Genomic DNA, 21329 nt, shown 5'->3' with positions numbered 1-21329 from the left:
ACTGGCTTTAATACAACTAATTGCAGAAGGATCCTCCACTCCAGTACTGTTTGTAATAGGAACCAAATAAAAAGTCACACTCCCTTGGTTTAGTTCTGCTCCTTCACCAAAGGGAGTGATTAGGAGGAAATTAATGACTATGTTCTCTGTAAGAAATTACTCAGGATTATCAACCCGTAGGATTTCATTTTATTTGCATGTTCTTGACGTCGATCGCCGGAAAGTTTATCATCCTATTCGCTTTTAACATCGAGACTCGAGTGACCTACGTTCCAACCTACGGTCTCGTTCATTGACTCGGATCCAACTTTGGCCAAATTTGCCTATTATTCCTCACAATAGAAGCCTAGAAGCCTTTGCGTTTTCATTCCGCGAGTGAAAAATGGCCGTTTATAAATTAACAAAAGACCTCCGTTGTGATATTTCAGCGTTAGAAATTGGTCGTCAATCTGGAACCAGCATGCAACACTTAACGCGTGGATGATTTGTAAAGCCGCCCTTGACATCCCGATATAAAAGGGGTCTCGGAAAGGTTCTGTACAATGACTATTTGCCAATGATGAATGTGATCAGGATTATCGCAAATAACAGGTGTCAAACAAAACGAGCTCCTTCTCCTCCATCCTCCCTCTCGCACACACAGGGCACGATGGCTCTTGCGAACAAGACAGTTACCTGGGGTTTTTCGGGAACCAGGAGCATGCTTCTATAGCCAATGCATCAGTGAATCCCCCGCGGAGATGTAATGCAAATTAGAGGCCTGCGATATTCTGCTCGGCGGGTATTTATTGTAGGTGGTGGGATCACACGGAGCTTGTCTTTAAGGTCGCAAGATGAGGTTTGTTCTTTAATGGCGATCTTTGATTTACAGGCAGTTCACCTTTTGTGTTCGAGGGGAAAAAAGAATCAAACATTTTTTTTTTTTTTTTTTAAAGGCTATTGAAATCCTTTTTACCTTTTGTTCAGGGGCCTATGGGGATACATTGTCCGGGTCGCGTACAGGCTGAATGTAATCACCAGTAATCATGTAACAATGAGTGTAGGCCGAATTTGATTCATGCCTGGAGTATGTGTGCAGAACGCGCGTGTTTTATTGATCCACTCTGTTCTGATGATTATAGTTCTGAATTATGCTGCTCGAGATTTGACACAATCCACTAATCAAGTGCCGCCACTCGTGATGGGACCCGGAGCCCCCCACGAGAGACTGTTAGATTGCTTGTGGGCTGCTTGGGACTTGTAGCCCTTGAATACAAGGCTGCGGCTGGATCTGTTGTAAATGCCAGGAGCAAAGACTATCAATTTGTAACCTTTTCCAAATAAATGAAACCATAAATCCTATGTACACCCTTTTGACATTAGGAGAAAAAAATGATTGTCAGTCTGCAATCTTCATTTTCTGTCCCAGTGATTATCTGTTTGCAGGCTGTTTCAGGTTTTCAGAATATTCTGTCACGGGAGTTTCTCTCCCAGTAATGTAGGCTGGTTCTCTTGCTTTGACGGATCAAGCACGGCTCCAGAACTGCAATTATTTCCTCTTCACATTCTTGTTTTCTCTGCCCTCCCTGAGACTATACAGACATACTCCCCTCTCCACATTGTTCCTCTGTTTACAATTCCCTTCTTGAGAGCAGCGATTGTGTTTGGCTCCCTCCTTATTCCGCAAGCTATAGCGGTTACCGAATAAACTGCTGAAGGAACCCGGCTACCTGCTGATCAGCTGTCCGGCGCCGCTGCTACATGTCACGGCAATTTCACAGAGCCTGTTTGTTGTGCTCTCTCCATGCATGTGTTGTGACCGTGAAACAGCCACGACACATGCAGCTGCGGAGCCGAACAGCTGATCAGCAGGAGAGATCCAGGTAGCCGGGTTCCCTCTGCAGCTTATTCGGTAAGCGCTATAGCTTGCTGAATAAGGAGGGAGCCAAACCGATTTGCTCATCTCTATTCCCTTCCCCTCGTTGCTGCTATTTCTAAAACTTAAGAGTAAGGTCACACAACCATTTTCTCCACATCCGAGGAAAACTGTCCAATTACTCTGATCAGAGTTTGATAAGAGTGGCGTTTGTTTTTCTTTCTCAAATGTGGAGAGAGAAAGATTCTCCATCTTCTCCATAATGTCAGTCTGTAAAATTCCAACTGCACTCTGATGTCATCCGAATGCAGTCCGATTATTTTTTTTACATAGACCCATAAACTTGCATTAATGATTTTGATCCGGCACTAAGATTTAAATCTGAGAGGTCTCAGATTTGTTCCACAGACCGAGTGAACTTGTGCACAGCTCCAAGGAATATCATAAGTACAAGTGCGATCTGTGAAAACCAATAGCACTTGTCCAAGAAAATAGGGTCGTGTGCACGAGCCCTAAGAGATTGGAAGGCAGAGCCGTAAGGAACGTTTGTGTCTTTATTGCAGTCCAGTCAGCTAGATAAAGGACTCATAGATGCTGTGTAGAAGTAACATGGTAGAAATATTTTATGATGACAGTTTAGCAAATTGTTTATCTTTGCTTTTAAGAAGCCAATTAATACATATAGGTTGTTGGAGATACAGACTGGGGTCTCCACTTTTCCCTGCATCGGCTACTACAGAGGAAATGTGGTATTATATGGTAGACCCGAAAATTAAAGAGTTGACCATGCTCATGTTTATGCTGAGTCCTACAACAGGGTTGACTAAAAGGGAATAACAGCAGAGGGACCCTATTTGTGATGTGTATGTTCCTTTTAAAGATGTCTCGTATTTATTCTTCAGAATTACACATTTCCTCTGCCTCCCAGCTATCTGCTGAGGTGAAAGTGCTCTCCAGAAGATTGACAGTGCGCTCCTGAAAATTGACAGTGCACTCCTGAAGATTGACAGTGCGCTCGCTCTTGAAGGTTGACAGTACGGGGAAGCGGCCCAAACTGCACGTTGTTAGATGCCTCTGTAGCATCAGAGGACCGAAGGGGCTTTGAAGTTGACCGAATCCAGTGGTTTGTCCAGCTTTGGCCATTACGGAGGGGAATAACGTTTTGCGAGCACGAGACAACTCTCCTTTAATGTGGCACCACAATAGGAATTTACCTATTGGTATATATTGTGTTTGCGTGCACATTCGTTAAACATCTGATTGGAACAAAACGATTAGTTCTAGGTCTCTACCCTCGCTGTTCCCCATTTAGGAAGGAAAATGAGAAGTCTGTGTGTTTCTGGTGATTTCTTCATTAGCCGAGCAGAGAGAAAGTTTGTTTTAAAGAGAAATAATTTGGTTTCATGCATCCATATATTTATATATGTAAAAGCCAGAGCGGTTTATTGCCCTCAGAGCCGCTGCGGAACGGAGAGGAGAAAGTTCACATCGTCTTGTTTTGCGAGTAGAAAACACTGCATGTTACTTGCACAGTTTGCAAGGGCCAGAGATGGTGGAAATGTAAAATGCCAGAGCGTGAGTGGAAAAGTATAATAACCACTGAAATTCCCTCCCCCAAAAAAACATAGAATTGATTTTAAAAGGTTATGTGTGATTTTTCAGATATGTTTCTTTAGGAAGAATGTGTATCTACAGAATGTAAGGGCTGATTATTTATTTTATTTATTTATTTTTACTTTTCTGATAATTTGTGGGAGGTGGAAAAGAAGAAATTCCATTAGTGTTCTCCACTATTTTTGATGGTAGGTTTGGTGCTGTCGTCAGGCCTTTTTTTGCTGTTCAGGTATTTGATCATTTTAGGATGTATTCAACTTCGAAGATCAATTTCTTTTGTTTTGCTCTGTTGCATCTGAAATGAAAAAAAAAAATAAAAATTTGTAGCGACGTTTCAAAAATCCTTGTCTGAAAATATCCAACTGTTTGTGTACACGGCTCCAATACGGACGTGCGTCCTCATAGTGACAGTCCACCAACAAGTCCAGAGTGCACCATTTTCCACCAGTCTTATACTCCCCTCCATGTATCTTCGACTCCTTGCTAACATACTGAGCCAAAATTAATCTGTTGACGTCTCGCGAGCGATTGTGCGCATCCTAGTGCTGCCCAGGACAGGCGATCGCACAGGCGATGCAGTATCATGTGTGTGGAGCAGTGAATGCAGTGACCTGCCGTAGGCCACAATGTGCCCTTTGAATTTCACAATCTATGCTGATCTCAACATTCAAAAGGAGAGACAAAGGAATGCACCATCGATCATGTCACAGACTAGACATGTGCAAATGGCAAAATTAAAATGAATAATCTATCTCCGCCATCCTCTGGCTCTATAAAGACCGACCTGTCAAGCAAAATAGTGGGGGGGGGGGGAGCAGAGATACAGGGGGACAAGTAGGTGGTAAGGTGCACTAAGCTGTTTGGCCACACCAAGGGTGCACTGAGTGCATGTGCTTGGTTTGAATGGTCATCCATTAAAAGGCAGTCGTCAGCACAGAATGACTGTTCAAACCAAGCACAGCTGCTTGATGCACCCTTGGTGTGGCCAAACAGTTCAGTGCACCTTCCCATCTACTTGTTTTCCCCTCCATCTCTGCTTTCCCCCTCTATTTTGATTCACAGGTCTGTCTTTCTAGAGCCAGAGGATAGTGGAGATAGATGGAAGACAAGTAGGTGGGGAGGTGGCTGAACTGTTTGGCTACACTAAGAGTACACCGTTCAACTATGATTGGTTTTGTATTGATGGTTGTTCTTTAAAAGAGTCTGTCAGCACAGAATAATTGCTCAAACCAAGCACAATCAAACATTGCACCCTTGGTGTGGCTAAACACTTGATCTTCTTTGGCCACAAGAAGGATGCATTAAATGCCTGTGCTTGGTTTGAACAGTCATTTTGTGCTGACAGACTCCCTTTAATGCTGTACAATGGCATGCGATGTCCTTGGCAGTTTGGTAGTAGACTTTATATAATGCAGACTGTTTGGTGCTCGCTGTCTTGCCCTCGTCGGTCCTTATGTTCTATGTTTGTACATTGTGCCCCGGCCTCCAGTAATAAATAGATGGACATCGCGGTATTTATAGTGATGGAAGCCATGTACACGAAATCCTGTCCAGATGAAATGTGTGCGAGCGCAGAGCTGTGGGATCTGTGTGCTGCGGTACATATGGTGCAGCAGACGTGTGGGGCTGAGGACTTCCCACACGCAGCGCTGCCTCCCCCAGAAACAATCTGCACTTATTATCTCCTTACTGACTGCACAAACTAGTTCCTGCAGGAAACAGATCAACTTATTCAATATTTTTTTAAACTTTTTACCCTTTTCTTTAACTTACCGTAAGTAGAAGTATAAGATATTGCAGCATGCATCCCCTTCCTATCTCTCCCCTTTCTAGCAAATGTATCTCTTCTGATTTGTTAGTAAATACTTGTTCCAGGATACATTCTTTTCCTTATAGCCATTCTTCGTTCTGTCGCTATGTTATTCCTCCAGGAAATATATTTATCAATTACTAATTTGATGATATCATTCCCCTTGTCAGTGCAGCATGTCAGATTAATACTTGTTCATTCTACAATTTATTCTGGTAATTAAAATAACCTGACTACCAGAATAATGAGTGCAGCTCCGGAGTAAAGGATGTAACTTTGCATCAGTACAGGATCAGTAATGTAATGTATGTACACAGTGACTGCACCAGCAGAATAGTGAGTGCAGCTCTGGAGTATAATACAGGAGGTAACTCAGGATCAGTAATGTAATGTATGTACACAGTGATTGCACCAGCAGAATAGTGAGTGCAGCTCTGGGGTATAATACAGGATATAACTCAGGATCAGTAATGTAATGTATGTACACAGTGACTGCACCAGCAGAATAGTGAGTGCAGCTCTGGAGGATAATACAGGATATAACTCAGGATCAGTAATGTAATGTATGTACACAGTGACTGCACCAGCAGAATAGTGAGTGCAGCTCTGGAGTATAATACAGGAGGTAACTCAGGATCAGTAATGTAATGTATGTACACAGTGACTCCACCAGCAGAATAGTGAGTGCAGCTCTGGAGTATAATACAGGATGTAACTCAGGATCAGTAATGTAATGTATGTACACAGTGACTGCACCAGCAGAATAGTGAGTGCAGCTCTGGGGTATAATACAGGATGTAACTCAGGATCAGTAATGTAATGTACAGGTCCTTCTCAAAAAATTAGCATATAGTGTTAAATTTCATTATTTACCATAATGTAATGATTACAATTAAACTTTCATATATTATAGATTCGTTATCCACCAACTGAAATTTGTCAGGTCTTTTATTGTTTTAATACTGATGATTTTGGCATACAACTCCTGATAACCCAAAAAACCTGTCTCAATAAATTAGCATATTTCACCCGACCAATCAAATAAAAGTGTTTTTTAATAACAAACAAAAAAACCATCAAATAATAATGTTCAGTTATGCACTCAATACTTGGTCGGGAATCCTTTGGCAGAAATGACTGCTTCAATGCGGCGTGGCATGGAGGCAATCAGCCTGTGACACTGCTGAGATGTTATGGAGGCCCAGGATGCTTCAATAGCGGTCATAAGCTCATCCAGAGTGTTGGGTCTTGCGTCTCTCAACTTTCTCTTCACAATATCCCACAGATTCTCTATGGGGTTCAGGTCAGGAGAGTTGGCAGGCCAATTGAGCACAGTAATACCATGGTCAGTAAACCATTTACCAGTGGTTTTGGCACTGTGAGCAGGTGCCAGGTCGTGCTGAAAAATGAAATCTTCATCTCCATAAAGCATTTCAGCCGATGGAAGCATGAAGTGCTCCAAAATCTCCTGATAGCTAGCTGCATTGACCCTGCCCTTGATGAAACACAGTGGACCAACACCAGCAGCTGACATGGCACCCCACACCATCACTGACTGTGGGTACTTGACACTGGACTTCAGGCATTTTGGCATTTCCTTCTCCCCAGTCTTCCTCCAGACTCTGGCACCTTGATTTCCGAATGACATGCAAAATTTGCTTTCATCAGAAAAAAGTACTTGGGACCACTTAGCAACAGTCCAGTGCTGCTTTTAAGTGGCTTTACCTGGGGAATGCGGCACCTGTAGCCCATTTCCTGCCCACGCCTGTGCACGGTGGCTCTGGATGTTTCCACACCAGACTCAGTCCACTGCTTCCTCAGGTTCCCCAAGGTCTGGAATCGGTCCTTCTCCACAATCTTCCTCAGGGTCCGGTCACCTCTTCTCGTTGTACAGCGTTTTCTGCCACATTGTTTCCTTCCAACAGACTTACCATTGAGGTGCCTTGATACAGCACTCTGGGAACAGCCTATTTGTTGAGAAATTTCTTTCTGGGTCTTACCCTCTTGCTTGAGGGTGTCAATGATGGCCTTCTTGACATCTGTCAGGTCGCTAGTCTTACCCATGATGGGGGTTTTGAGTAATGAACCAGGCAGGGAGTTTTTAAAAGCCTCAGGTATCATTTGCATGTGTTTAGAGTTAATTAGTTGATTCAGAAGATTAGGGTAATAGGTCGTTTAGAGAACCTTTTCTTGATATGCTAATTTATTGAGACAGGTTTTTTGGGGTATCAGGAGTTGTATGCCAAAATCATCAGTATTAAAACAATAAAAGACCTGACAAATTTCAGTTGGTGGATAATGAATCTATAATATATGAAAGTTTAATTGTAATCATTACATTATGGTAAATAATGAAATTTAACACTATATGCTAATTTTTTGAGAAGGACCTGTATGTACACAGTGACTGCACCAGCAGAATAGTGAGTGCAGCTCTGGAGTATAATACAGGAGGTAACTCAGGATCAGTAATGTAATGTATGTACACAGTGACTGCACCAGCAGAATAGTGAGTGCAGCTCTGGGGTATAATACAGGATGTAACTCAGGATCAGTAATGTAATGTATGTACACAGTGACTCCACCAGCAGAATAGTGAGTGCAGCTCTGGGGTATAATACTGGATCATAATATACATACAGTATCTTATGTATTTAGAATCTTACTCTCCTTTTTATGCAGATTAGTTCTGTATATATTGAGTAGTGGCACATTTTCCATTGTACATTGTTTACTATGTAGATTTTCCCCATCCCTCTCCCCAGCCATAATGTCTCTTCAGCGGTGACTTATGTTGGAGTTGGCCGGTGATGATTGGCTCTTCTCCTGTGTCTGAATGTTCTTCTTTCTGTAGAACATGCTCAGCTTTTGGAAGCCCCAGAGTCCCCTTTATACCTTCCAATTACTGTGGGTGTTTACTGAGTACATCACTGTTATTGCCAGTATCTGCTGTCACAAGTTGGCCGTGTTGCCGCAGTTCTCTGTGGTCAGGCTTGATTACGTTCTCGCAGTTTTCTGCATGTTTTGTAACAACACATGCTTCATTCTATGACTTGTATGGCCTGGACTAGACATAAAGGGGGATCCTCAAGGAATTTCCCATTGCAAAATGACAAATAAATTGCCAGAATATTCTATCCATTTCTGATCGGTGGCGGTCCATCTGCGAGACGGAGTACGAGTGCTGACGGAATGGGGTCAGTCGATATATCTGGAGCAGGAATCTGACTTGGCATCATGTTTCTCCCACTGATCCTCGTGGATCTGACATGTCTTATTTCAGAAACAGCGCCATCCTTAGGTTGAGTATGTTTGCAACTCTGCTCCATTGAAGAGAATGAAGTTGAGCTGCGATTCTTCGGTAATGGGTTTCACTGTCTTTGATAGAAAGCAGCCATCATTTTATAATCCTGGATAACCCTTTTACAGGGGTTGTGCCATAAGTGCAAATTATCATCTGTCCACATTGATAACTTTCTGACCGCTTGAGGTCACACAACCCTGAGAACAGCGCTCTGGAGTGCCACACTTGAATGTAGCGATGGTTCTGCTCCATCACTCTATTCATTGTCTCTGGGACCTCCGGAGAAAGCTGAGTATTGTACTCTACTATCCCTTGCTTTTCCATAGATGGTGATAGTTTCGATGATCCCAATCAAAGATTTTTACTCCCACAGGGTATACCTCAGCTCTGTTCTTGGGATTAGTGCTGGTCCCGGGGATGCAATGCCCAACAATGTGCAAGTTATCTCCTGTCTATCTTGTGGTTGCAGTGAAAACAGCGGGTTCAGTCAGGAGGACACGCTGCCTGTTTGTAGACGAGGGCAATGAGACCCTCAGGGGAGGGTTTGCCACCCACTTAAAGTCCCCATCTGCATATTCGGGGGAAGATTTCCTGCTCTTTTACGTCTGGATTTAGGATAGTTGAACCCAACAGGAGGGGACGCTCTGGGCACTAAGTGGACCATTTTCCATTTCTCAAGCTCCAGACTTAGGGCAACAGGACCAGCCAGCAGGGCACGCCATTTGGACCACTCCTTATGGGACCATCTCGCCGCTTCTAGACCTGCTAGGATGACATGCTTCTTGCTTTGAACTTCCTTTTGGATAGATGCAAGAACAATCCCTGCTCTTCTACCTCTGATTCTAAAGCAACTGGTCCTGCGGAGGAGGCATCCTGCCCTCATGGAACTCGTGCCTGGGCCCTCAAGGTGTCACTCCCTGCTCCTCCACTTCTGGACTTAGAACAGTAGGACATCTGGAGGGCATGCCATTTTTTTTCTAGAATTTCAATCCAGCCACTTGGGTGACTTTTTATCACTTGGTAGTTACAAGTCTGGGACCTGCTGGGAGAACATGCTGCCCATCTGGATTTCCCATCCGGCCTCTTGGGCAACCGCTCCCCTCTCCTTCTTGGTACTTGCAGATCCGCACCCTGATCAGAAGGCATGCCACCAGCTTGGCTTTCCCATTTGGTCACTCTGGGGATCACTTCCTACACCTTAGCCTTGGGACTTAGGGTATCTTACAAAGCCGAGTTCTACTTTATGTTAAAAAACACATTCCTCGCCTATTAGATTTCCGACCAGTGTGAATGCTAGGCATGGCTCCCATATACCTCAAGAAAGACTTTTTCCACTCCTATGCATAGTTTTTTGAGATTGGGGGGAAAAACCCTATTAGGAATAAGAGGCTTTTCATGTATATTTTGGCGCATATGTTATATCAAGATTTGGTTGAAAACCATCCACAACCACCTCCAATTTTTTCCCAATGAAAGGCCAGTGTCCCTATTGGAACAGCTGTAGTTTTTCCACCAACTTGGGAAAAAACAAAACCTCAATGTGTACATGCCCCTTCTGTTCATTGTATGGATACGGGGGATTCTATACCCACCGCACGTTCTCTGTATTGCTGCCTTTTAATGGAAGTTTATAGAGATCTCTTCTATTGTGGATTTGCATCCAGTGAACATTTTTTTTTTTTAACCCCCATAAGAAATGTCATCTTTTAACTTTTTGACCATCTTTTAAGTGCTGTGGAACGGAAAATAGGAGATGATCAGAGGGTTCCCGGCGAGCGACTGCTCCTCCGCAGAACTTCTACCCTTTTACCTGTCCTCTTTCCTGCAGGCTAAGAGTTAACTGCGCCGATTGCCGGCTGGGAGAGACCACGGCCGTCCGCGTCTTCACAGATGTTCTACTTTGCGCTCCAGGCTTTTGTGACAAGGAAGAGATGTACTTTTCAGATTTAACGTGTTCTAGCTGTGGAATAGCTTAAAGCGAGGTTTTATGATCAACCTTTCCTTACAAATAGAGTTGAAATGCTGAACATTTGCAATCATAAAACTTTAAGGCTTTTTTTTTTTTTTCTTTTTTTTTTTTCCTTCTCGTTTTACGTTTTTTTTTTTTTTTTATTGTGTAGACGATGCAAGGAGTATTTTATGGGTCAGCCGTAAAGTTATTTTTTAATTTTTTTTTTTTTATTGAAAGAGTTGAAAAGTTGTTTTTTTTTTTTTTTTTTGACTGCTCAAATCACTGGTCACAATTAATATTTAATATTTTGCAGCAGTTTTTTTTTTTTTTTTTTTTTTTTTTTAAAGAAAAAAATAATAAAATGGCGCTTTACTGTTATTGCTTTGGATTTCATCGCTTGCACAGACACGGCGAGTGGATGAGAAAAATCTATTTCACGGTTTGCTTAAAATGACTTAAAATCTATATTTGTAATAAAACCATGCCCGCAGCTTCATATATATTTTTTTTTTTGCTTATTTTAACCGATAATTGTCTTTATTTTGAATTTTTATTTTTGCGTTGGAGACTTTTCCAAAAACTGTGCGGTTTGGGATAATTTAAATGAATCTTTCATTAAATCAGGAGATCAAGTGAATATAGGAATCTTTGCAATGTATCTTAGCAGGGAAATATGTTTCTTTCTTCTCTTATGAGCCACTTCTACTTTCCATGCCTCCTGAATTCACCATTCACTGCTAAATTCTCTCTTGCTTGAAACTAGACAGACTGCAAGCCCACTGAGGGATCAGATTACAGCTGCTTAATGAAGCCTATCGAGAGTGCAGGGAGGAGCTGAGTAAACAATTTTTTATTTTTTTTTCCTAGTATGTGTTTTGTCCAATCCATTTCTGGATTCGCAGACACACTGCTCATTGAACTTGTGCTACATAAAGACAGGAGAGCAAAAATCCTTCAGGTTCTGTTTGGGAGCCACTGTAGCAGCTTGTCTCAAGGAAAACCGGCTACAGTTTATTTAACAAAAATAAATAATTGCGCTTATTCCTAGTGTGTGTTTTATCTCACCCATTTCTGGATTCACAGCCACACTGCTCAGTGAACCTGTTCTACATAAAGACAGAAGAGCAAGAATCCCTTGTGTCTGTGTTCAGTGTATGGGAGACATTATTGCAGCTTGTTTCCAGGAAAATTGGGTGCCATTTATTTAAAAAAAAACAAAAAACTGTTCTTTACTCACCCTTCCTGGGTACAACGCTGACTCTCTGACCCCCACTCCCAGTGTCTATTATTGCCTCCAGGCAATAATTGAGCTCAGTCTCTCTGGTGAATCCGATGGCATGAGCTGCTCAACTCGCTGGCTTCAGCCAATAACAGACATAGAGAACAGTGATGGACCTGGGGAGGGTGAACAGAGGAAATTTTGTGTTAAAAAATTACGTTTTTCATATACATTAATCTAGGAAATCAGTCTAACACTGGCCGTAAGTGCCGGGATCATTAGATCTATGACTACTTAGCAAACAAATAAAGGTGAGAGTGCTGAAATTTCATTTATTTTTTTTTTTTTTTAAGGGTGCCCAAGTGACCACAAGAAGATGGCTGAACCTGCAGGAATACCAGAGCAAAAAACTGATGGCAGACAACGGTGTGACGGTGCAGCGGTTCTTTGTCGCTGACAGTGCTAGCCAAGCCCTCGAGGCCGCCAAGAGACTAAGTATGCATCTCATCCTTCTATATATTTGGGTTCGTCCTGCTCCTCGCTTCCAAGAGGTGATCGGGACAAGTGCACGATACTTGCCGATGTAACGTCCCCTGCACCTCTTACCTCTCGATGCAGAAGTGAATATGGCGAGGTGCGACGGGCACCCAAACGGATGCTTCACCAGGATTTCACTACATAAGTGCCACTGTTGGAGATTAGCAGCGGCATTTAAGTGGTTAAACTAGGACATAAATATGTTATTTTTTCTAACCTGGTGTAAATGCCGCTGTTCTCCTGAATTTGCCGATGGTTTTTCATTTTTTCCCCCACGCCTCTGCGTTCCTGAGATATGACTCCCTCCTCCCTGTATGTATATCTAGTCTTTGTAGCCAAGTGGGTGTGACCTCATCCCTTATCCCTGTGGACCACACCCACTTGAAAACCCACAATTGGTACTGCTATCTTCATCCTCTTCCTCTACGCCTGCAGTTTATTATTTTGCCACATCCCTCTAAGACATGTACGGTATTTGCCGGTCAGCTGGAACAGGAGAGGTTAACTCCGCACTGCAGAAGTCTTTGCCGTCATGTTGCAAACGGCTCCATTAAAAATACTATTTTATGGTCCAAAGCGGCAAAGATTAATGAAAACAATTTCTTTCCCTTTTTTTTTTTTTTTCCCCTTAAAACTGAATATGAATTTTGAAGACATTATTATTATTATTATTATTATTATTAGTCATGTTATCATTTATTATTAGATCATCATTGTATTATCTATTATTTATTTTTTATTATGTATTATAATTATTAGATTTTTATTTTATTATTATTACTACTACTACTACTACTACTACTACTACTACTACTACTACTACTACTACTACTACTACTACTACTACTACTTCTACTACTTCTACTTCTACTACTACTTCTACTACTACTTCTACTACTTCTACTACTACTTCTACTTCTACTTCTACTTCTACTTCTACTTCTACTACTACTTCTACTACTACTTCTACTACTACTTCTTCTTCTTCTTCTTCTTTTAATATTAGTTATGGGAATATTTCCATGTAACATACACTGTGGAACGATGGCTAAAGTGTTCGTCATATTGCCAAAAAACAACGGCAATGATAACAACGTGCCATTAATTCCTACTGCAGAAAAGCCTCCTTTAAGATGCCCGTTGAGGGTAACGCAGAGGGGCTTACAGTGGCCCACTTTACCCCACCTCCACTATAATTTAGGGTTGCTTGACACATATTTTTACCTCCTTGCTGAATTGGACATCTGCGCTCCTATCGATTGACAGCCGTCCCCTTCAGCTTCCGCGTAAACGTGCATGCTTAGATTAGCATAGCTTGCATGTTTATTTAAAGAGATCGTGTCCGGTTCCCTACAGCTCCCAAACCACCAGCATAGTAGTAAAAAGGTTGTCTTGTATATCTCCTATATTATATGGGTAAAATTGGGGTCTAAGGGGTAGCATTTCTTCTTATGGAGAGTGACAAGCCAGGCCTGGCATGTCAGAGTGAGCAGACTTAAAAGCCATGCATGCTCCTCTGGGAAATTAAATATGCAAATTGACTGTGGAGCAGAAGAGGACTAGAACTCCAGCACTTCCTATAGGCGACACTCGAGTTCTAGCCCTCTTCCTCTCTGAAGATACAATGTGCATGGGTAAAATTGCAAAGAGCTTTTAAAAGTTTACCCCTTACTAGACATCAATTGTAATTGTATAGTTACATAGATTACTGACCACTGAGGTGGCTTGTTTTGGAGCTAGTCAGATCTCTGGTGTTTTGTGTGCCAAATATACGTGTATATTATTTTAGACCCCGCTTGTTACATGCGTATTATCCAGGACTAGTCCGATGGAGGAGCGTGATTGTCGTCATTCACACAGTTGGCGTCATAGTCGGACTGCTCAAAATGTTGCGCATGCACTTTAAATTCCGCTTGTATGGGCAAGCGCTTGTGCGGCCTCCTCATAGACTGCTGTTTGATGTTGGGCTTCAGTTGGGGATTCACACAGCTGTGAACAAATATGCCCCAAAATGTGCTGATTGCAAAGGGTGAAATCTATGGCAACTCCAAATCCGTACGTCACGTGTGCAGATTTTGTGACTGATTTGCCCATGGAGTAAAATTACGCCAGAAGGAAATTCATCCATTTTCTCTTTTGCACAAATTCCTTCTAAACAAGTTTCCAGTCGCTGAGATCCTTCCTTTTTTAAGCAGGCGCTGATTTTAACACAATGTCGCGCGCCTTCCACATCTTCCTTCCCTCTTTCAATATACTGTGATCAGTGTTTCAGTATTCGACAGGAGCACGCCGCCATTAGGAGTGACAGAATGAGATCTGTAGCGCCATAATCCCGCGCACGGCGCGCGCTATTTTATGTCGCCAGCTACGTCGTAACTGCTCATACTTTTTTCCAAAATGACCCCATACTGCCTGGATTTACAGTAATGGGTGTAATGGGCTGGAGGACCACAAATCAAAATCTAATTTCGGACGTGAGACACTAATGTTTCGCTGACTTATTGTACCGCCTCTTCCAACCCTTTATAAACATACCTAACGATGGGCGAAACCAGAGGGGAATAACGTTGGAGAACCTCGCAGCCGGCATAATGTCGCCACCGTCTCGGAGATTAATAGACTTGTTAGAATTGTTACTGGAGAAAAGAAGTTTTGCATACTGGCCGAGATTAAACACTCTTCACTCCAAAATTGGGGTTTAGATATAGAAAATGAAGCTTTTTGTGTGTTGTCTTGAAGAATGTCTCACAGTTTACCGCTGGCAGCCTCCCCTTCATCTTGGAGATCTGTTGTTCTTGGGCTGTTCTCATTATTTTATTTTTTTTGGCGGTCAATTTTTATTTTTACACTTTCGTTTTTTTCCTTCCCTTCTTCCCATGTCGAAAACTTTTTTTTGTATTTTTATTTTTTAATTTCTAAATAGTTTTTAGGCATTATGAAATCAACTTCTCATATATTATACTGAAAAATGGGGAAAAAATAAATAAATTCCACCACGGCTTTTTTTGTTTTTTTACTCGCTAAAATCACCTTGCAATGTGATTATGCAGTTGAGTATGATAACGTGTGTGTGTGTGTGTGTGTGTGTGTGTGTGTGTGTGTGTGTATATATATATGTGTATATATATATATGTGTATATATATATATATATATATATATATATATATATATATATATATATATATATATATATATATATATATATATATATATATATATATATATATATATATATATATATTTTACGGCTTTTAAAAAAACAAAAATCAGATTTTAATTTTTTGCTATTTTCTGAGATGCATAAACTTTATTTTTCTGTCCATAGAGGTTTATGAAAGCTTGTCTTTTTGTATGGCAAGCTGTAGTCATTGTTGGTACCATTTTTTTTTCTTAGTACATATGATGCTTTGATAGGTTTTTTTATTATTATTATTTTTTTTATTTTTAGAAGTGTGCTGGAAAAAATTATTTTTTACATTCTGGTGATAACCAGCGCGGGTTAATTAGTTTTGTATTTTACTAGATTAGAACTTTTTTGGACTCTGGTATCAGATATTCATTTTTTCTTTTTTTTTTTTTCTTTGGATAGGAGTCTCATTTTTTTATTTAATTTCTTTTAAGTTACTTTTTAAATCTTGCAATTAGAATAACCCTTTAAACCTAAATTCAGAAAATGGGGAGTTCTCCTTTAAATGTGCGCAGATTCTTTAGTCTTTCGATCACCCCCATCATTTAATTTTCTATTCATTAGTCGCAGAAGTACTAAAAACAGTCTGTTTTCTCCGCTCGCTCCTCGTACGCTGCTTAGAAGACTAATACAGTGAAAGGCGCAATTGTATAGAATACAATTTGGAGCAGCAGGAAAGCACACGGCATTTTGCAGAATGCATTATGGCAGGCTCATAGCGTTACACTGGAGCTTTGTGTCTTTAATGGACTGGATTTTCATCAAGAACATTGTTCACAACTGCATAATAAATGCTGAATGAAGAGGCCACGTATTTCTTGGCTTTCTGCTTTTGTTTCGTCAGTATTTTGATAAATTGGGGGGGGGGGGGGGGGGACAAGAGTAATTCTGAATTCCCACACATCAAATGGGGGAGAGGAAGAATTGGAGAGGAAAAGGTGTTCATATTGAGTCAATGCGTGACTTGTAAGCTCTGGACTAAAGGCATGGCCGCAAACGTGTCGTCTGAGCCACCAGTGGTGGGGTCGAGATGGTTTAAAGGGGACCTCTCACTAGTTCCAAAGTGTCCAGTTTTTGCTCTTGTTTTATTCCTGCTGTTCCCCCTGATTATTTCATTTTTTATTTTTTTAAATTCCGCCATGCGGTACCAGAGATATGAGCCTTATTATTTTTCTTTTGGTCTCTAAAAGAACGCGTGTCTGGCAGGTTTCTTTAGGGGGTGTGCTTTAGACCACATCGCCTAATGATCCATTTTTATGGTCTTCATAAAATAAAAAGGTCCATATCTCTGAAACCGCATGGCGGAATTTGAAAAAAACAAAAATGGAAAACTCAGGGGAGTAACGAAAATAAAATAAGACCAAACACTGGTCCAATTTTTGACCTGGTGATTAGTCCACTTTAAGGCCTGGTTGCTGGAAGAATCCATAAACCCTCCTTCTGCAGTGGTCTAGTTCTGGATCGATACATGAAGTTACTTACGGTGCTTCCACTTTTCTATAAATCGACTTTAAAGGGCGTCTGTCTACAGAAAATGACTGTTCAAACCGAGTTTAGGTGCATGTGGCCAAGCAGTTCATTGCATCTCCCCACCTACTGGGTTTCCATTTATCTCTGCTCCTGTAATGCCAGAGCTGTCAGTCGAGGAGAGAAAGATTGGAAAAGTTGTCGAGAAAGTGATCTGAAACTGCTCGGCTTCAGAAAAGGCTAGTCGAGCAACTGCTTGGTTTGAACAGTCATTTTGTGCTGACACTCCCTTTTTAATATATATTTTTTCACTCCTATACATGGACTTGCAACTGGGCAGAAAGGGCTATTCCAGTTTTATAAAAGTCTCAACGTCCCACCGGATAATTGATCATTTTTGGATTCTTACATCCCTGAACCATCCATAATGTGGCGACTCTAATACTTAGCGGGTTTTATACTCACTATCCTGCATTGGAAAATCCGCTGCGTGTATAAACTTCTCATGGAAAACTTCCCTAAATGTTAAATTGTCCCTTTTTCTGCCCCTAAATGTGCAAAATTCCTCATCTTGTCTTTTTCTCCGGCAACCAGATTTACCATTTCAATTATGGGCCTTTCAACAACAGTTGTGGGAGAAATTAGCAGCTTTCTATCCCAGACGTCTTAAAACACAGAAGAAGATATTTAAGTCGTCAAGTCAATAAATTGTCTTAAATTTCCCCGGGGAGACTATTCCGCACACTTGACGGTGTCATGTCGACGTTTTCTTTTCTACATATTTAACAGAAAAGCCTGTTGTGACTATTGTAGTTAAGTCTCAAACGTCAATAAGTCTGTAAAAAGCCTCTGGCCCCTGTTTTCCCAAGCAGCAATGGACTAAAGTACAAAAATGTTTTGTTTTCATGTTCTTCCCCAATTGTAAGTGCACTTTCCTGCGTTTTTGAAGTCTGCTTGGATGCGGAGGAAGAGAGAAGAGCATACTGAGGCAGAGATACACCACAGAAGGTGCTGCTGCTTTGTAATGAGTGTTATCTCACATCAGAACTGGATTCACAGTTACACTGCTCAGTACTACTGAATAATGACCTCCATGCTGCTGATTCTGCTTTTGTACACGTGCCGTGCCTTGATGCTATGATGTCTTCCATCTATAGCACACACAGAAGAGCAGGGACACCTCATCTGTGTGTTCTATGTATGGAAGACATCATAGCATCGAGTCTTCATCCACTAGCTCACAGACAACTGAAAATTAGAGCTTGCAAAGCGGAATACTAATGAAAAAATACAGGAAACAAATGATATAAGAATTGTTTTTTTTTCATGTACACATTCAACACTTTTTATGTGAAAAGTCACCTGAAACAAAACTTGCGCTTTAAAAATATTCTCCCGTTTGATGTATGCAGTCCATTTGCAGACCTGTGTTTACCCATGGCAACAGACGGCAAATACTTTTTGTTTATAGTCTGTTGCTGCCTTGTAATTGTCCCATTTTTTCCTGACCATGTTCTACTCCCTAGCTTTTTTTTTTTTTTTTATCAAGGATATTTTACATAGTTGCTTGATTTTGTATTTTTTAGGTGAATTGTAGCATTTGCAAAAAAAGATTATTTCCACAACAAAGTGAAAGAAATAAAAGTTTGGTAAGTTGAAAAAAAGTTTGCTCTCATTGGGAAAAACAAGATAGTCTTGCCGTTTGATACCCTTTAATGGCTAGCAAAAATAATATAAATTGTTACAAAGCTAGCTTTCGAGACTTCGTATTTCTCTTCATCAGGCATGGTGTCATGCCTGATGAAGAGACCTAAGAAATCTCAAAACCTCACTTTGTAACATCATGGTATCATGCCTGATGAAGAGACCTCAGAAGTCTCGAAACCTTGCTTTGTAACATCATGGTATCATGCCTTATGAAGAGACCTAAGAAGTCTCGGAAGCTCGCTTTGTAACATCATGGTATCATGCCTGATGAAAAGACCTCAGAAGTCTCGAAACCTTGCTTTGTAACATCATGGTATCATGCCTGATGATGAGACCTAAGAAGTCTCGAAAGCTCGCTTTGTAACATGTTATCATGCCTGATGAAGAGACCTAATTAGTCTTGAAAGCTTGTTTTGTAGCATCATGGTATCATGCCTGATGAAGAGACCTAAGAAGTCTTGAAAGCTCGCTTTGTAACATGGTATCATGCCTGATGAAGAGACCTAATTAGTCTTGAAAGCTTGTTTTGTAGCATCATGGTATATCATGCCTGATGATGAGACCTAAGAAGTCTCGAAAGCTCACTTTGTAACATATTATCATGCCTGATGAAGAGACCTAAGAAGTCTCGGAAGCTCGATTTGTAACATCATGGTATCATGCCTGATGAAGAGACCTAAGAAGTCTTGGAAGCTCGATTTGTAACATCATGGTATCATGCCTGATGAAGAGACCTAAGAAGTCTTGAAAGCTAGCTTTGTAACATCATTTATTTTGTGTTAACAATTAAAAAGTATCATAACTACAAGATTATTTTGTTTTTCCCATTGAGAGCACAAAAAAAGATGACATTCCATTCAAAAAATCCTTACAAAATATAATTTTTACACATACTCTTTAAGGCCTCATGGATAAAGGTGTAGGACATCTCATGCAAAGGTTTAGTTCCCTTGCATTCATACAGAAGCCAATAAAAAAAAAAATCAATGTCTTTTTTAGATGCACATGACGACACGCACAGCTCCTATATACAAATGTCTGAGTAAAATAAATCTATAATTATCCCCAATTGTTTCATTTTTCCAAGTTTTGTAAAACTCTGAACAATGTCAAGTTGCTTTTAAGTATAGTGACCCAGTAAAAAAAAAAAAAGCTTTTTTTTTTACAGTTTTTGTGAAAGTTGAGTCGGTCAACGTTCCGACTTTAGATAAAAGCGATTCTTTGAAATAGTCGGTTTAATTACACCTCAAAGAGATGTGAAAGGTCCTCTGAAGATTCCTTCTTCCACCCTTTTTTACACACTTTAAACAAATGATATGAAAAGGTAAGATAGCTCTATACTTTCTTAGTCGGAAACAGTTTTGGAAGTTTTCTGTTTAAAACTTTTATACTCAATATATGAAAAAAATGCCCAGTTTAATATTCCATGCCTTTTGGACCATTTTCTTGATCTGTATGATAGGTTGAGGATTAGTGGCCAAATATAATTGCCAAGCATGCGTTCTAAAGGGTTTGTTCAAAGAAAAAATTAAATCAAGTTACCACTGGGATCACCCAACAATCCCAAGAACGGGACTCTGTAATGGCGCTATGCATGGGTGGCCTCTTTTCCATTCTTTGTCTATGGGTCTATAGCCGTTTTTTCCGTCAGTCTTATAGACATTGAATAGAGTGGAGGCCGAGCGCGTGCACCGCCACACTATTCAGAATGGGTCTACAGAGTCCTAGTCTTGTTTTTTCCAGAGCCCAGATCTTGGGATCGTTGGGAGGTCCCAGCACTCAGATTCCATCAATCAGCAAGTTAACTCCTATCATATCGATAAAGGACAACTTGATTTTTTGAGAATACACACGTTAGATGAAAGTTGGCAAAATCCACCAATTTTGGCTGAACCAGCCAACAATCTGATGTGTGTGAGGTACTCCCTACACTCACCAAAAGATGGTGTTGGGAGAGAGAACAATCGGGAAGATGGAATATCATACCCCAATCCTTTTTATTTCCAGGGGGAATAAGCCACTGTCAAAAGCAAAAGTCTGGAAGTGTTTTTTCCCCTCCCATAATTTTGCCGTAATCGGGGGGAGAGAGCTGTCTGCTGAAATGAGCTTTAAGCATCCCACTAATCACATGTGTATGACCAGCTTTTATTACTATAGAAGACATTTATAGCATGCAAATTGTATCTCTAGTGATGTTTATTCATATGGAAACTAAAAATCGGCCATTCTTAAAAGCCCATTATGCCAGATCCAAAAGTGTTTATCGTATACAGTTGACATAGATCTTTAGGCTCCGTTCTCACTTGAATTACACTTTTTCCTTCAGGGATGCTTTTATTTTTGACTGCAAGAGTTTTTGCTAATGCCAATTCCCTTTTGGACCCAAATAAATCCATGGAAACAATAAAAGTTACACAAGGCTCCAATTGGGACACTTGGAAGTCCAAACATCATGATGCATGTAAAGCGCCCCGTCAGTGCAGTGGGGTACTCGGTACTGGGTCCGGTCGGCTCAAAGGGGGGGAATGTCACGGTGGCTGCCCCAGTCCGTGGCCCTGGGACGTCTGTATAAAAGGGAAAGGTCTTTAAACGGATGAAGTTTATGTTCGTGACGCCACCTGTGGTATTCGGTCAGGGTGATCGACACTGCTTTAAGGGGTCCGCTGAGGTGATGTTA

The 21329-nt window shown here is 41.0% G+C and overlaps 1 protein-coding gene across 1 annotated transcript in view; it reads left to right on the top strand.

Annotated features, from left to right (window-relative positions):
* Positions 1–21329, top strand: part of SUCLG2 (succinate-CoA ligase GDP-forming subunit beta) — a 162589-nt gene that overhangs the window by 18982 nt on the left and 122278 nt on the right. Inside the window, exon 2 of the mRNA XM_077276044.1 lies at positions 12107–12248. Coding sequence (XP_077132159.1) covers positions 12107–12248 — 142 coding nt within the window. The remainder of the gene's footprint in view (positions 1–12106; positions 12249–21329) is intronic.

The sequence above is a fragment of the Ranitomeya variabilis genome, chromosome 8, assembly GCF_051348905.1.
Source record: "Ranitomeya variabilis isolate aRanVar5 chromosome 8, aRanVar5.hap1, whole genome shotgun sequence".
Taxonomy (NCBI): domain Eukaryota; kingdom Metazoa; phylum Chordata; class Amphibia; order Anura; family Dendrobatidae; genus Ranitomeya; species Ranitomeya variabilis.
This window is presented reverse-complemented; position numbering and strand designations above follow the sequence as displayed.